The sequence below is a fragment of the Cyanistes caeruleus genome, chromosome 10 (genome assembly GCF_971803275.1).
Source record: "Cyanistes caeruleus chromosome 10, bCyaCae1.hap1.1, whole genome shotgun sequence".
NCBI classification, from domain to species: Eukaryota; Metazoa; Chordata; class Aves; order Passeriformes; family Paridae; genus Cyanistes; species Cyanistes caeruleus.
Window position 1 is genome coordinate 2,470,781 of NC_141710.1, and position 17,667 is coordinate 2,488,447.

Genomic DNA, 17,667 nt, shown 5'->3' on the forward strand with positions numbered 1-17,667 from the left:
GGGCTCCTGCTGGCTCTGTCCTTGCCTTGTATTATTAATAACAATTTATGACTCTTCTGCCGTGTTCCTCATCTTGCAGCACATACACTGATGCAAACTGAATGCCAGCAGCAGTAGCATGAACTGCCTGTGGTTACCCAGGAAAGCTGTGATAGAGCTCCAATAGAGCCCAGCTCTCTTGGGTCTCATTTGGATTTTGTTTTTTTCCTTCTTAGTGCCATCTTCACCAGCCTCCCCAGCTGCAGCTTGGCACGGCTGACTTCAAGGGGTTGGCAGGCAGGAGCAACCCAACTGAAATGAATGGAGTCATTGGAAGGCTTAAAACCAATCATCTGGATAATTTACCTGATGGCACACAGGGTGAAGACATTAGAGATCTAAAGTTGTGCCCTAAATCCTGGCAGAAGCCATGATCCAGCAGACATTGAAGATGTATTTAATTAAAAGCTCCCACTGTCCCATCCCTGGGCTATCAGGCATGTCAGTGTGTGTCAATGTGTTATTCCTTGTCAGGAATAGCTGTTGCCTGCCTTGTTACCCAGAGCTGAGTGCTCCACACCTTTTCTGCCTGGCTTTGGACCACTCTGGAGCTGTTTGCAGAATTAATGAGGATTTATGGCCACATTGCAGTGGGAAGACTCTCGTGTCCCCAGTGTGCTGGTTGTGGCAGCTGTGCCCACCTCACTCCTGTGTCTGTGAGCCTGGGCATTTCCCCCTTGCTGTCCCCAGCCTTACACACTCGTGTACCCTCAGAAAGGTCTCCCCTGCTCTCAGCAAGGCTGTCTTCAGCCCTCTTTATTTTCCACGAATCATCTTCTAAGTTGATGTAAACACAAGGCCTGAAAGGGATGATGTGTTGACAAAATCTTGGCTTACTTTTGTGGCTTCAGAACAAAAAAGGATGGTCCAGGGTTTTACATTACACCTGTTATCTCCATTGTAACAACTCCTGTTGTTTCTTTCTAATCTTTTGTTAAGGATGATGAGAAGACTGCAGGTAATGGGAAGGAACACATTTAAATAATTTCTATTTCAAAGCTTTAAAAAATGCTTTTATTTTATTTAAAGCTCATACTCACACATTTGCATTACCCTTAGACAAAAAAATTTCAAACATCAACTCCCACACAAGGGTATTTCCCTGTTTCAGGCAGCTCTCACAGAAATGAGCCTGAGTTAATTTTGGCTCCATCCTCACACACTCTGGGCTCTGGCCCCAGTCCAGCAGAGCACTTTGAGCCATGTTTCTTGCCCACTGGTTTCAGCAAGTCTCTCTGCCTATCTTCAAAGATGAGGCTGTGCTGGAGCAAGGGCAGAGGCAGCCCATGGACACTGAGCCCTTTCTATCTCTACACAATCTTGAGGACTTCAAAAGAAAGGCACTGCAGTATCAATGAACCCAAAGTTTACATCTGGAGATGTCTGTAAGCTTTAAAATGTAACCCAGTGAGCCTCCAGAATGTGGTGTACCTGCACTTGCCTTTTTTTTTTTTTTAATAAGCAATATGTAAAATATTATCAGAGTTGATACAAAAGTAATGGCTCTGCCACTTCCAGATGAGAAGAAAAAGCCCATGCAAACAATCTGACAGACATACACACATTGAGTGCAAAATACTTAATGTTGAAGGATTTATAGTCTGTACTATATATTATATATTATATATTATATATTATATATTATATATTATATATTATATATTATATATTATATATTATATATTATATATTATATATTATATATTATATATTATATATTATATATTATATATTATATATTATATATTATATATTATAGCAGAGGTATTATATACCTCTGCTGGGTACTCGTGTTTCACTCAGATGAAAATGGGCATCTAATGATGATAAAATGGATATCTAATAATGATAAAAGCATTAAAAAGCATGTGAGAACAAGCAAAAGGAAGAGAGGTGGGCCTGCCTCAAAGCAAAAAGCTCTGATGTGAGGGTGGGCTCACATTTACGAGCTGCTGGCAAAGGGACAGGGGTGGGAGCAGTTTGTGGAGCAGTTGTGACTGAGAGGAGGGCTGGGGGAGGGAGGTGTGCGTGCTGAGGATGGTTAATCATGTCTGCAGTGTTTTGGTGAGGTCAGGAGTGGATTACATGTGTCAGCCTCTGGCTTCCCTGGCAGTTTGAGGGGGATTAGGAATTGTGCTGGCTCAGGCAGTGAGAAGGTGATGAGACTTTGTTATCTCCCATACATGAATTTTTGATAATGAGGGGAGGAAGGACACTGGGGACTGGAGAGGAAAACGAAAAGTCTCTGCCCTTAGGCTAAGCAAAAGGAAAGCTGCATAATGAGCAGGGACATTTTACACAAAGGGTAAGGGGTATTCTGGCACCTTATTCAGCAGGAGTCAGAAAGTAACATAGCAAGTGGGTTATGCAAGAAAAGAGAAGTTTGTGGTGTAGGGTAATTTTTTCCACACCTGCTAATGGACAGGATGGAAGTGGTGAAAGGAGCAGACACCAGCAGGGAGGTACAATCACACAGTTTACAGAGAAACCCAGGCCTTGGGCTAGCAATGAGGAAAAAGGCCTAACCAATGCAGATGTGACATGTGCCCCTGTTTGTTAAGTATGGCTGGAAATAGGTTCCCAAAATCCCTTTGCCATTTTTCCTAAAGACCCTCTTTAGGAAAGAGGGCACCACAGCAGGTGACACCACGTGCAGGTGACACCATGTGCAGGTGACATCATGGCAGGTGACATCATGGCAGGTGACACCATGTGCAGGTGACACCATGGCAGGTAACATCATGGCAGGTGATACCATGTGCAGGTGACACCATGGCAGGTAACATCATGGCAGGTGACACCGTGTGCAGGTGACACCACGGCAGGTGATACCACATGCAGGTGCCACCATGTGCAGGTGACACCATGTGCAGGTGACACCATGTGCAGGTGACACCACGGCAGGTAACATCATGGCAGGTGACACCCTGTGCAGGTGACACCACATGCAGGTGACACCATGTGCAGGTGACACCATGTGCAGGTGACACCATGTGCAGGTGACACACGGCAGGTGACATCACGTTCAGGTGACACCATGCACAGGTGCAGCCCTGCCCAGAGGGGAGCTGTGTGAGCCCGTCTGGGTCACTGGCTTTACACACACTCCTGTCCTAAGCCATGAAATGTCCTAGCTGTCAGTAATTAATGTTCTGTAGCTCTGCAGCATCCCACCCCCTCCTTGGACTGCACTACAGTCTCAGAAATGCTTGTTAGGCCTTGGCCTTGACAAACAGCACTCGGGCTCAGCTCTTCCAGAGCTGATCAGAAACTCTGTCCACACTCAGGAACTTGTGTTGACTAACGAGCTCCTGGTTTTAACAGCCTTGAAAACTATGTTTTCTTGCTGAATAGCAACCCAAATAGAACAATATTTTTGTTAGCAAACTTGCAAAGAAACTTGCCGACCTAAATTGCATCCAGGATGGAAAATTACTGTGACTAAAGCCCACTGTCTCATGGCCATCTAAGCAGTGGTGCAAAGTGAGACCTTTGGGCTCTCCTGGACCGCAGAAGGCTGAGACCAACACCTCTCTCTGGAGCTTCTCAGAGCAAAAGCGCTCTCAATGCTGCTGTTCCTGCAGGACCATCTCCACACCACAACAACAGAGCCTGGACTAATACCCCCACTCCCAGGGGCACAACCCTGAGAAGATGCAAAGACATCTGCTGAGAGTCCTTTGCTGAGCTCAAGGGAATTTTCACAGGTTTACCTTGTACGTGCTCTGTAGGTCTGTTTGAGGGTGAGTGTGCTTTATCCAGTGTTCAATGAATGAACTCTGCTAGATTCTTGAGTGCTTTAGAGTCCTAAGTAAGTTAGGCCTATAAGTGAGTTATTGTTGTGCTATTTTAAGTCCTATGAGAATATTTTGTTAAATTATTTCAGTTAAGCTCTCGATTAAGCGCTATTAAGTGTGAGTGCTATTAAAACCTTTAGGCCTGAATTGTTGGTGAGGTCCAGAGCCAAGTTTGGCAAGGGTGTTCACCCTGAGATTGTAACTGAACAGGAGGGTCTCCCTTATTCTTTCTTATCCTTACCCTTTTCTTATCCCTATCCTCCAGGTAGATACTTTTTTGTTGATTTTAAATAGATTGATTTCAGGTTTTAGTCCAATTTTTCTCTGCGCGCTTTAACCATCTAGTAAGCAACAGAGTGAACTTTGTCAATAAACTCTGTCACATTTTCATTTTAACAATAACCTGATTTTGCTGATACCTTTGTCAGTGATTCTTTAAGCAACCTGAACCACTCTTTCACGACAGCTGTGCTTTGCACGTGCTGGTGCAGGAGTCACTTCACTCCTCTCCTAAAGGAAACGGGGAGCAGAGCACTCGGGCACCAGCTGCCTTGCACAGACACACAGTGCTCAAGGGAAGGGAGGTTTGGGATGCACCACTGTGCACATGTTGCTCAGACCAAGAAAATCAAGGCACTGGTAAGAATAAATCATTAAAGGAAAAACTCCTGCCTTTCTCTCCCAAGAACACCTGACAGTGCCTGCCCAGTTTCTGCCAATTGTCCCAAGTGAGACCAGCCACCACACCCTGGCAGCTGCAGCACTTTGTACCCTTTGCCTTCTAATATAATTCACAGACATTTGCCTTGGGAAGGTGACAGGAGGGATCACAGGCATAGAAGCTTGGACAACAAAGAGAAATCACCTTGATTCAGTCCCTAGGCAGTCCATTTAGTTATTATTCCTGTCTTAAGCTCCCACCAGTACTATAAGCCACAAGTCAAGGTGAGTTTAAAATTCAGCACATTTTAAAGGGTTTAAAAATAGATATGATCATGGCTGTAGATTAAATGTATTGATAAACTTGTAAGTATCCTCATTGTTCTCCAGGGTCACACAGGCAGACATGAGCAATAGCAGGAGCTGAATCTGTTTGCCAAGAAATGCTTTACAGAGCTTTGCCAGCAACATTGCCCTTACTGTTCCTCTCCTGTTATCTTTCCTACAAAAAATTCAGCAGTTTTCCCTTTAACTGACAAACACATTGCTGGGAGCTTGAGGGCACTAATACACCCTAAAAGCCTGGAGCAGCTTCACCTGTAGCTTCCTCCCACACTCCTGCCCATGGTGCCAGGAAACATTTAAACTCAGCCCAGAGCCACAAACCCTAGACTCTCTTTTTTGGGGGTGTTATTCTTTGGCTCTACCAGAGTTATGAGTGTTTCTGTTTTATGGCTCCTGCTTGTATATTTGAGGCCCTAATCCATAGCAGGATGGCATGAGTACAGCTTTCCTATAAGGACTCGTGCAGCCTAGCTGGGGGAAGAAGGAGATTTGGGAATGTGGCAGTGGTTGTTTTCCCACCTTTGATGCTATAAAGGTGAGTCTGCACAAAGAATAAACTGATACATCCTTCAGTCACAGAAGTAATCTGCTGAAATGTGGTTTTCACCTTTTCTCCTGCTTTTTATCTATCTCGTGCTGCAGCTGAAGTTTTACCCCGGGTTTATTCAAGTTGCAAGTGTGTTAAAGGTGGGCAGGCTGTGCTGGGGCTATGGGAACAGCCCGGGTGTCCGAGGGGGATCCCAGGACAGCAGAGGTGTGTCACAGGCTGTCAGGCTGTACCGGGGCTATGGGAACAGCCCGGGTGTCCGAGAGGGATCCCGGGACAGCAGAGGTGTGTCACAGGCTGTGCTGGAGCCATGGGAACAGCCTGGGTGTCCGAGGGGGATCCCGGGACAGCAGAGGTGTGTCACAGGCTGTCAGGCTGTACCGGGGCTATGGGAACAGCCCGGGTGTCCGAGGGGGATCCCGGGACAGCAGAGGTGTGTCACAGGCTGTGCTGGGGCTATGGGAACAGCCCGGGTGTCTGAGGGGGATCCCGGGACAGCAGAGGTGTGTCACAGGCTGTCAGGCTGTGCTGGGAACAGCCCGGGTGTCCGAGAGGGATCCCGGGACAGCAGAGGGAGCCGCAGCCCCGCTCAGCAGCCCCGGCAGAGCCCGCAGTGCAGCGGGCGCGGCTGGCCCCGCTCCCTGCCAGTGCTGGGAGTGAAGCGAGCTCCCTGCCAGTGCTGGGAGTGAAGCGAGCTCCCTGCCAGTGCTGGGAGTGAAGCGAGCTCCCTGCCAGTGCTGGGAATGAAGCGAGCTCCCTGCCAGGAGCCTGGGAACGCTGTCCTGCCCACACGTACGGCTAAACTTCAGTAATGGTGACAAAAATGGCATTAAACTGGACGGTGAGGCAGGTCATAGTCTGAGCCGCCAGACAAGGTCAGATGCACACCGACTGCAAAATCATGTGTCAAACATGGGCAGTGATCATCAAATTACAAACTACATACCAATAAATGCTGCAGCAAGAACTGCTTTCCCTGTGTTTAGCTGGGTGCATCAAGGAATTTGAGTGTCTACAATGCTGTTTTAAAGTTTAATTTATTTGGCCTTGATCTAATAGGTTCAGTCTTGTTCAACTGCACTGGAGTTTAGCATATCAGTCCAAACTAGAACCTGAAACAATCTCTGTAAAGTTGCTTGCTAAGGCCAGTAATTTATAAATCTAATCTCTGCTTTCAGTATATAAAGCAATAATCTGAGTAACCACAATTTACAAGCTCCTGGAGTTGTGCGGGGTTTGCTCTCCAGCTGCAGTGTTAGTACTGATCACTGTTACCCAGAAAACCTAGGGCAGAAGGTAAGTGCTGTTTCCTTTTGGCATGGTCACTGATAGTCTTCACCCTGACAGTCTTTAAAACAGCAATCCTTTGTAAAATGGATAAACAGAACAATTCTTTCCAGACCCACTTGTGGCGTTGCTTGGGTTTGCTAAGGTACCTTGCCTGTAGCAAAGCCTGTGTGGCTTTTGGTCTGGCAACTGCTGCAGTGATACAGCCACTAACAGGTCTCATTGATTGCTGGTATCAAATATACTGGCAACTTGCTCACATTTGTGATGGATTTTTTGTAATCAAGCTCATCTCTTCATCAATCTGGTTAATCAATTTTGTTGTCCCTAGGGCAGAGCTGCTTGTGGACAGGTAGAACTGGTGATATTGAGGTAGCCTTGGCATATGAATCAAAGAGGAGAAAAGGACCTGGGTATAAAGAAGCTTCTTTATCCTACTGAAATCTTAACTTTGGTAATTAAATATTTAATGCACTTTTATTTAAGGGAACATCTCTGTGAAATGAAAACAATAAACAGCTGCTGATGGCTTAATAGCTTAAGTGTAGCTGGAACATTCAATCAATTTGGAAATATTGTGAGTATATTTCAAAATGGTGGAGGTTATTGCTATGATACATCTAACCTTAATGGCAACGGGAAAAATATATCCTCTCCTGAGGGTTCTTGAATAAACCTGTCAGTTTATGACCAGTTTATTACATTCCCTCCTGAATTCAGTCATCTGTGGCTGTGCTGAATAGCTGAATAAGGCTAAAGCAAAGAGCAGAACAATTTATCCAAAAAGGTGCCTTGGATGAGCTAAGGCCTGATGTGGGTTCAGGAAGGGCAAGAACAAGTCCTGGATGCTCTGCTGCCAGAATACAGCTGCTGCCTCTTTGTCCCTGCAGCAGAATTTCTTGGAAGCCAGTGCTTCTCACTGCCACCTACCTTCTGTGGGGCTGGCAGGCATTGCCAACGGTGTCTCCTGAGGAAACAACATGCAAGAAAGCAAGTGGACTTGTTGGCTCTAATGCTCCATTTCACCTATAGCAAAAACAGTTTGAAATGTTAGCAAAACCTAACCCACTCTGGTGGCAGGCTGGGAGTGAGGTTCCTGTCATTCATGTGACAATTTGCAGATGGATAGTAGAAAAAATTTGTTGGTGTCAGTGGTGATAGGAGGGGAGAAGCCAGCGAGCAGCTGTTCTTTTTTGGCTCAGGAACATCTGCTTGACTGGTGAGCAGGAGCACCAGCCTGCTGTGTTGTGCCAGCAGCGTTGCATGGACCCTGGGGAAAGCCAAACCTGGTGCTTGGAGCTGGCAGTGCTGCCCTGGGAGGGAAAAGGGACAGTGGGGGAGAGCTGAGGATGCTCGTGGGGAGTGGCACTGGGATCAGCTCCTTGGGAGCCAAGCTGCACCAGTCCTGATGCCAGTATAATTGTTCCTCTCCCTTGCTTTCAGTTCCTGCTGCTGCATGCAGCACTGCCTGCTACCTGTGAACCCTGGCACTTCATTTGTGTACAAATACAACCTTTCTTTAGCTAGAGGTTAAAATGATCAGTTGAAATAAATGTGAACAGATGCACTTACTTGCTGGTTCTTAAGTGTGATTGATTTAAGTGTAGAGCTGTTCCTTAACTCTATGGTTTGTAACTCTGACCTTCACAATTAGCTCTGGTACATCTGCAAGTGGTTCATTTTCACTGGGCTATCTCTAATCACACTGCAGTTATTCTGTTAATGGTTTTGTAACTATCCAAATCCATCTGCTATGTCTCCCTTCAATTGCTTCCAGGGGCTGTGATTATCAGGATGATCAAACCACTTGCTGGCAGGAAAGCTGTCTGTTCACAAGAACTGGAAATATGTCATATTTCAGTAAAACTGACTGTAAGATCAAGCACAGGGTCAGCCTGGGAGCTCACCTGGCCCAGCAGCAGAGGGTATCAGAGGAGTGAGACAGAGCAAAAGTGCAGAGCAGTTCTGCTCCCAGCCAGGCTCAGACACTGCAGCCAGAACACTGTATAGTTGACAATACATCATGATAAGACATTCCACAGCTTAACTGTATCAAATCCCCCCACCTTTTGTTTTGAATAAGCTGTTGCCAGACTAATTTGGTAGCTCTTGGTAGAAATCAAGGTCTTGCCATCATTTTGCTGGCCTGAAGAGTCCCAGTCTGCTTTAGCTGATCCTTGCCTGCTGATTTCCCTCACACTCTTCTTTCTGTCTGGTCTTGTTCAATCATGACCTTCTGTTATGTGAGACCAATAATGCAGGCAATATTCAAAATGGGACTAATTGGCAGAATGGCAAAATAATGTTTTATGGGTTTTGTTTTCTGTTTTCTTATTTGATTTGTCTTTTTGCCTATGACTAAGCATTAAAGGACATTATACCAGAACTGCCTTTGGCAGCTCCAAATCTAGTTTTAGTGGGAATGATCAGAAACCACATGCCTTGAAAGTGGGAGAAATTTGCACAGGTACCTCCTTTTACATTTACTAGTCACTTTGTTACTCAGCTTGTTGGTACTGTGATGTCCTTACACGTGTCTGAGCAAAGCATATTCTAGTCACAGGAATCTCCTTTTGACCTGTATTATTTGAGCAAATTGCTGGAAGAAATAATCAAACATTTGTTGTTTGTTGCTTTTAGGATGGTCAATATATCACTGTCATTAGTTGTTTCTGATGTACAGAAGTGTTGTAGCCCTATGGGGAACATTTTGTCTTCTCAGCTCAAGGGCAGAGCACTTCAGATGCATCTGTAAGTCCTATTTAGTTTTTAAATAAGTTCCTATGGAGCTCTGCATGCATTTGCTTTAGTCTATTGATTCAATAGGAAATATTTGGGCTTTTTAAAACTATGTACAGGGCTTTTTTCAGTGCTTGGAGGATTATAGATTTTGTTTTTTGTTGTGTGATACCAGTCTAACATAGCTATTGAGAAAACAAAGGCATCCATAAACTTGCTTTTATGTATTCCTTTATCTTTGTTTCAAGTTAATCGACAAGGAGAGCTGAAGTGCTCCACAGGGCTTGGCTCTGGGTAAAGCAGCCCGTTAGTAAGAGGCTCATCTGAAGGCAGGCTGGCAGCTCCAGGACTGCTCCCCATTGAGTCACACAAACACCTGTGCTGCCCAAATTGCATTCCCCAATTCCCAAAGGAATGTCCTCTGTGCTCCGATTGATTTCTGTCTCTGACACAGCTCTGTGTGGGATTTTCTGGCTTTGAGAGCCATCTACAGAAAGTACATATTGATTGGATCCTCCTGGGATGGGTGGGTAGGAAAAAACAACAGCCCTTTCTATCGTGTAGCAAAGCTTTTCTGAGTGAATGGCCTCAGCTAAAAAACTTTATGCAAACTTTGGAGTACAGAACCCAGAGCACTTCTTGTCAGCAGGAATAACAGCTTTTTGAGCTAATGGACTGTTCTGAAAAAAGGAGAACAGTAAATTTCTTTCTAGAATAAGTAGAAATTAAGACACCGAACTCATTAAGCAGCTGCCCTGTTAAGTGCTGTAGTGTCTGCTGAAATGTGGCTGCTGCTGAGCAAGATTTGCTTTTGTGGGCACCACGGCATCTCCAATTACTGCTCAGCAGTGAAGAAGCCTGCAGGGCAGCAACTATTAGCAAAGGGCTCTGCTAAGTGATCCATGCCAGCACTTGTGCTGGACATCCAGTGCTGTTATTTTAATTGCCCTCTGTGTTGAGCTTGGAAAAAGGAAAGTACTCCTAGAGAAAGAAAAGGGAAAAAAAGAAAAAAAGGAGGGGGGGTGAAATGAATGTGCTTTCAGGGTGTTATAAATGCTCCAAGTCAGAGCACCGTGTGTTCTGGGACCAGCCAGAGAGCACACTGTGCACTGCTTGGCACACTGAACCCATCAGGCACAGTCCTTCAAGCAGCTGATGAGAACTCATCAGTTTTTTCTCTGTTCCAAGGCTGTGTTTAAAACAGACCCAACTGGGACAAGTAGTCATGTACAGCAACACAAGTGTTGATAGAAGAGGGTGCATCCTGTGATGCAAGTTGTTTTCAATGCTAAGTCTTATCCTCTTTTTATAATTTCCTAGGTCTGCTTTAGCATGGAAACCCTGAGAATTTATTCACATCTCCAATATGTGCACTAGGCAAGTGGAAAATTTTGACTTGAATTAAATTGCAAGCATGTAATCGTTAGAAGACTGTCACACAACATCACATCAGTGATCCTCCTGGCTCTGGAAGTAACTACAAGCTTCAAAAGAGAGAATAAGGAGGTGTAAAGGAGATAAGTGCAAAGGTGTGTGTCAGCCCAATAGCTGTGGGAATCTTCCCAAGATCATCCAGGGCTGGAGCAGAGCATGTTGTGACCAGATTGACCCTGAATCTGATAATGTCTGGGACTTTGTCATCCCCCTACAACACTGTCAATATCTCAAGAGGAGAGCAGCAGGATGTGGCTGCATCTGGAGCATCATTATTCTCCTTTGTCATCATCTAAAACATGTTCTCTCACCTCCCACTTGGAACTACACCTGATTTATCAACTGCCAAAACAAGAAGCTACTGATGGATGTGCACAAAAGTAGCTTTATGACAATTACTTAATTACAGCTGATGACTGTTTTGTGTGTGTATCAGCACATCTCAGTGCTTCTGGTTTTTTATTGGAGCAGGATATGCAGACTAGGCAGTGAAAGGGAAAGCTTGGCTCTGTAGGCAGTGCTGGTGGGCCCAGGTACATGGATGCAGCACAGGACTCCAAGGAAGTGCCTTTTCCCACCCACAGCTGCTGCAACCCAGGTGAGTGGGCTGAGGTGCTGCAAGAGCGTGGCTCATGGAGGGAGCCTTCCTACAGGCCTAGGAAATCTATATTTAGCAGGAGGATTAAAGCCTTTCAAAGATGGAATGGGTTCTGCTTTCATAATATTTTTCTTTTCAGCCTCCACAAGACTTGGCACAGCCTAGTGTGCTACAAAGCACCCTTTTTCCCTTATTCAGAACATCTTGAATTAATTCTTGGCAAAACTATCTAACTCTGTGTGTAGACAGGAACAAACTCCAGCCAAGCTGGGTCCTCCTGCAAGGCCACTCACCTGGCTCTCTCTGCTCCAGAGCTTTGTGAGTGCACAGATTTCCCCTGTGCTCCTGTGGCAGATGGGTGGATGTGCTACAGCAAAGACACCGATGTCAGGACCCACACATGCAGCTGGGATATGCAGGTGTCTAGAACTGACACAGAGAAATGATTTTGTCGATCATAAAGGCAACTGAAAATGCCCAGCAAGAGAGTGCAGCTCAGATCAGCATCTGTACAGTCAGATATCACAGCATGAACGTGCACAGTGAGCTCTGCACTGGCATCTCAGTAGCTCCTCGCAAGAGAGGAGCCATCTGGAAGTAGCTGGAGGTTTGGCAAGATGGCCTGAACTGCCACATCTCCCAGAAGCAAGGAAATCCCCAATCTTCCTGTGAGTCACAAACACTTTCTGCTACACCTTAGTCCCTGACCACAGCTGCTGCTATCAGGGGTTTTGTGCTGGATGAAAATCAATCAAGATGCACGAGCCAACTGAATATTCTCCAAACTGTGTCTCCCCTTCAGGCTTCTCAAACTGCTGGATCCATACAGCAACCTGCTGGAGCCCAAAGCACCTGCTTGGTGTGGGAGAGGAATCTTTCCAGGAAATAGGTATAATGTGAAAATGCATTTCAATGCACCTCATCGACCCTCTGAAGGCACCTGCAGCATCAGCATGGCTGCAGTCCTCAGGGACCTCCCTCTTTACTTGCTGTAACTAATGGATCTTAGTGGGCACTCCGTGCCTGGCTACATTTTAAAGTCTAGATTTTAAGGATCCTGTGTAAGAATGTAAATCACTGTCAAGTATTTTTAGGATTTGTGATGAGATGGAGAGAGAATTCAGTATCCTTTTAGCAGTTTGCTCAGCTAATGTTTTTGAAAATCTATTTGTCTAAAGGGCCAAAAAGAAAACCAGGAGGGCAGCAACTGTAATAATCACTGAATTTGCTTCTGGATTTTTTCCCTTTATCTTACAAAAACAAGTGTTATTGCCAAAGTTGATTCTGAGTTCCTCTCAGAAACTGTCCATTGTCTCTTCCATGGGCAGTGCTGAAATATAATGCAAATGTGAGCAGTTAAAATACCTGAAGAAGACAAAATCAGATTGGTGTAGTAACTCAGTGACGTTTCCCTCCCACCCTTCCTTACAAATCACTGCTATTTTATAGCAATGAAAGTCCTTTTAGAGTTTTGTAGCTGACTCAGAGCTGCAAGAAGAAGAAAAGAAAAGAAACGAGAGAGGTAATTTCCAAAGTGAAATTAGCCAAAAAATCAAACATTTCCAAAGACACTTGATTTCATGCAAGTTCAGAGGTACCTTTTGGATTTATGCCATCTAAAACCAAAATATCAATACACATTTCAGGACTGATGGTCTTTTAATACGCTGTGTTGAACTTTAGAAACTCTAAGCAATGTTATTGGATTTTGTTATGCCTAAATTAGTAACTAGAATCTATTTTGGAATGTATTCTTCTGTTAAAACAAGAATAGAGTTTGCAAAATTATTAAACTCTTGTAATAATCTTCAATTGTACAGATCACTTTTTGGAAACACGAGCAGTTTCTTGAAGACAAGATGACATTTACTGGCTTGTTATTCTTCTGTATGCTGATGATCATGCTAACAGGTAAGATTACTACTGAAGTTATTCTTGTTTATTTTTTCAAGTGGCCAGAAATAATTTGTTACAAATACAGTATCTTCTTTTTAGTGTTGCTGATATATTAATCCCAGCTGTTCAGGCTGTGAGTTCTGACTAACAGCCACACTAAGTTGGTTTGTAGCGGTGACTGATTGCAAACAGGGAATTCCTCACTCTGCTCTTCAAGAAACAAAAATCTTTTGGCTACACAGAGGGTCCTATGTGGGCATTAAAGAACTTGTGAGCTTCTAGTTATACATGGAAAATGTTTGGTTAACAGAAAGTCTTTCTGTGCAGGAGCTGGTACTGATGTGTTTCCTCTTTATTTACAGATGCCCGATCCATCCAGGATGGAGATGGTAATTCCTAATGTGTTTTTATTTCCTTTGTGTCACTAATAATTAGGATACTAATTTGTAACTCCCAGATTTGATGCCCAGCAGTGACTTTGGCGGGAATGCTTATTAACCTTAGTGGACTATGGAAAAGCTTTCAGTTAGTTCTGGTGGAAAAAGAATAGTGAATTAAAAAAAATTCTTTATAATTTATTAAAAGGTGGTGACATATTAATGTATAATAATGGAGCTAATTTCCAGTCTTAAAATGAAAAGGGATTACAGTCAAGTCACTAATTCTGTTGTACAAAATCCTAACTGGAAAGCACCAGACTTATAAATGGACATCTGAGAATTTTGTGTGTCCTGAACAATAATGCTGTATGTGTTTCTGCTTTTAGGCAACAGATACTGACTTTCATGATAAAAAGCTTAAAATTTACAAATTGCCATGAATCCAATTAGAGAAATGTTGGAATAAACCCCTTAGCACAGCTACCCTGTGGTTCTCATCACTTTGTGTGATTAGTCCATTGGATTAGTGTTTGCTGTTGATTAAAAAAAACCTCAACACCCTAATGATGTTTAAACTGGCTTACTGATGATTCTATTGTTTAACTTCTTTTTGCCTTTTCAGACAGAATTCTGTCTGAAAACAAAGTTGCAGAGAAGTATCTGCACTAACCAAGTACTGCTGGTGTACATCTCAGTTAACCAGAGGACAGCCAGCAGCATCTCCAGTGCACAAATATGCAGAGTATTATAACAGATATGAACAGGATAAATACACAATGAGGTCTAATATGATTACTTAAAATTCAAACCTTTTCCCCCCCACACACTCTATTCTGTTTCTTTAGAAATAAATCTTTTTAATATATAATCTCTAAAATGTTTTTAATACATCATCTGTGTTTGTGTACATCAAATATTTTTATGGCAACTTTTGTGGCAGTCAGGAGAGTCTGCATCAATCTAGAATTAGAACCCTGTTCAGGCAGTGTCCTGTAGCTCTCATTACCAGCAATTATTGTTCTCTTTCACACTGGGCCAAGCAGCAGCCTGCAAAGTGAATCTGAGGTCAGGTGGTATAAACAATGAGTTCTCCTCTGCAGACAGCACTTGGCTGGTTCATTTGGTTTTTTTATGTGCCATCTGTGCCTGCACGTTACAAACTTTACTCTGTAAAATTAAAGTCTGACTACAGGATTGTTGAAGGCTCTTAATTCCTGCTAAAGACCCCGGCCCCAAGCTGAGTTGAAAGACTTTCATCTAAATGGGCTTCAAACCAAAATAAAATACTGTGTTAGCTTTGCTGCACAGAAAGACATTTGTGGCTGTGGTATCAGCTGCTGTTTACATTTTATATATGCTTCTCTGTTTGCCCACATTTGGGCCCAAGTGTGATCGGCTCCTGTATTTTGAGAACCGGTTTTTGTTTTCCTGCTGAACTGTAAATTTTGTTTCAATGATTGTATCACATTCTGATACTGCTAGAGCAACCCCAGATGTAGCAGCTGTCTCCTGAGTGGCAAAGCCTTTCCTCTCCATCCCTCAGTTTGTTTCCTACAGTCCCTTGAGAAGGGGCACAACTCTGCAGTTCCAGGCAATATCAGGGAAGTATGGCCCCAGTCCCTGGGAGTTCTGTGGGCAGTGTGGTCAGCTGCAGGGACATGCCATGGAAGGTGGTGCCTTATTCCTTATATTTTTATATCAGGCAAAGCAAATTATGTGGAATGAGGAAAAATGGCTTTCGATTGCAATCGTTCCTCACTTTGAAATAACCAGCAGCCTTCTAGAAATTAAACCAGCCTGATGAATTCTTGAATTGGTGTAAATGTGTGTGTCCCTTCATTCCTGTTCCCCATCTTGTCCCAGTCTGGCACTCCTGGTGCATCTGGAGCAGGGAATACCGGCTCCATTTACTGCAGAGTGGGTCATGGAGAGGGATCAATGGCTCTCCTTCCTCTCTCCTGCCAGAGGAGCACACCAGCACCCAGAGGGAACTGACAACCCCAAACCATGGTGGTAGCTCCAAGCCCAACTTCTCAACAAAAGTGCTTCATATTATATCTGCAATATTAACTGCAATATTTAATTTTGGTTGGATTTTTTTTAGATCTCTACCAGCAAGGCGCAGCCTTGCCGTACTGGCCCTTCTCATCCAATGACTTCTGGTCCTACGTGGAATATTTCCGGACCTTGGGAGCCTACAGCAGGATCAATGACATGGCCAGAGCCTTCTTTGCCCAGTTCCCTTTTGGGAGCCACCTTGGCTACCACGTGCGTGACCAGGAGCGCTGAGTGTCTCGGCCAGCTTTGCCAGAGCTGCTGCCCAGGTGTTTGGGTGAGCACCTGTCTGCCAGAGAACACCCCTGGGCTGCCTCCAGCTGCTCTGTCATACCACGGTCATGTGCAGCATTTTATGGTTTCAATGAGTCTCTTTATTACCATTTTTTGCACGGGTGTATCAGGAAAATTAATCCACAAACATCAGAGGTTTATGTCCAAAAAGGAGACAGAGGAGTCCTTTTACTTTATTCAAATAAAGGGAAAGGCCATGGGGCATTCCCCTGGGGTATCTCAGATTTCTGGAGGACGAAGCCTCCTTTTTATCCCAATTTCCTGGCTCCGTGTCCCTCTCTCTTTCCCCATTGGCTGAGGTACTTGAGAGGTACAGACTTCCCATAACTAAGATTCCCCTCTCATGTACAACCCTCCCTCTTAATTTTTAATTCTTAGGAATTTATGCTGTTTCCCCATTATCTCTTCCATCTTTCAATATCCAATTTCATTTATCAGCAATCCTACAGTTTGTTTGTAAAGGTAAATATCTTTTTTTTTTTTTTCCATTTCATCCATCAGTGGAATCTTTCCAATTGTTGCTTGAGTGAACAAACCTGACTGCCAGCAAACACACCTGCACTGAAGGTGCCACTGGAGCCACGTGCAGCATTTCAGGCTCCAAAATGAGAGGAATTATGGGGTTGTCTTTCCAAACAACCTGTGGGTCTGCTGGTAAGATGAAACTATCACTGAGGGATAACAGAAACAATGGAATGGATTCCATTGATTGAGTGAAAGGGACACCGGGGAAACACCATAAAATTCCACAAGAGTTAAGAATTAAGAGGGAGGGTTATAGATTAGAGGGGAATCTTAGGTACCAGGTGTTCCAGGAAGTCTGTACCTCTCAAGTATCTCATGTGAAAAACAGGGTTCACATATTTTTTATAGAGTGTAAATGTTTAATAAAAGACAATTAGGGGATAACAATAAAGTATACAGATAGGGCCGGGTGTCTCTGCATTCAGCCAAGAGAGCACACCTTACTAACAAAGGATTGTCCCTTAAAAACAGAACCCTACTACACATCCATAAATTCTCATACATACTCAGACATTCTTCTTGGGATTTTTGGTGTTCTTCTGTTTAGTTCTTCCTTGCCCCTCCCCTTCTCAATAGATTAATCTTCTTGGCACCACTTGGTTTTATGTCCTTCGATAACGGGTGCCATAAATTTTTCCTTTGGAGGGCTCGGAGAATTGCTTGTCTTCATCTGAACAAGATAATCTTAGGATGCAGGGGGGGTCTCTGACTATTTTCTTTTTTAGTCTCTGGATTATATAAACAAAAAAGTTGTTTCTGGTTTAATATCATGTTATAGCCTAACATATATGTTTTATACCACTATTTCTAAGTTTCATCAATAACAGAAATAAAGGAAACTATATTAATACAACAAAATTTTCTGATCTTATACATAAAACATTCATTATAATATTTGCAAAAAGCCAGTAATATGATATGCATTTATAACACTCAGGCAATGGGGAAAGAGAGAAGGACATGGAGCCGGGAAATTGGGATAAAAAGGAGGCTGTGCCCTCCAAAAATTTGAGAGACCCCAGGGGAATGCCCCATTGCCTCTCCCTTTATTCGAAAAAAGTAAAAGGACTC

The 17,667-nt window shown here is 43.9% G+C and overlaps 1 protein-coding gene across 3 annotated transcripts; it reads left to right on the forward strand.

The window, feature by feature from the left end:
* Positions 1-5,080: 5,080 nt before the first annotated feature.
* On the forward strand, positions 5,081-16,246 carry OTOS (otospiralin). 3 transcript variants are annotated; one of them, XM_023933528.2, is made up of 9 exons: positions 5,084-5,376; positions 5,484-5,528; positions 6,567-6,684; positions 7,007-7,129; positions 10,735-12,114; positions 12,249-12,335; positions 13,267-13,357; positions 13,705-13,731; positions 15,827-16,246. In XM_023933528.2, the coding sequence occupies exons 7-9, from the start codon at positions 13,306-13,308 to the stop codon at positions 16,009-16,011; spliced, it is 264 nt and encodes an 87-aa protein (XP_023789296.1). In that variant the 5' UTR covers positions 5,084-5,376; positions 5,484-5,528; positions 6,567-6,684; positions 7,007-7,129; positions 10,735-12,114; positions 12,249-12,335; positions 13,267-13,305; the 3' UTR covers positions 16,012-16,246. The 3 variants fall into 3 exon arrangements, with proteins under 3 accessions (XP_086699786.1, XP_086699785.1, XP_023789296.1); XM_086843659.1 differs by lacking the exon at positions 7,007-7,129 and having other exon boundaries at positions 5,083-5,376; XM_086843660.1 differs by lacking the exons at positions 5,484-5,528; positions 6,567-6,684; positions 7,007-7,129 and having other exon boundaries at positions 5,081-5,376.
* The last annotated feature ends 1,421 nt before the right edge of the window (positions 16,247-17,667 follow it).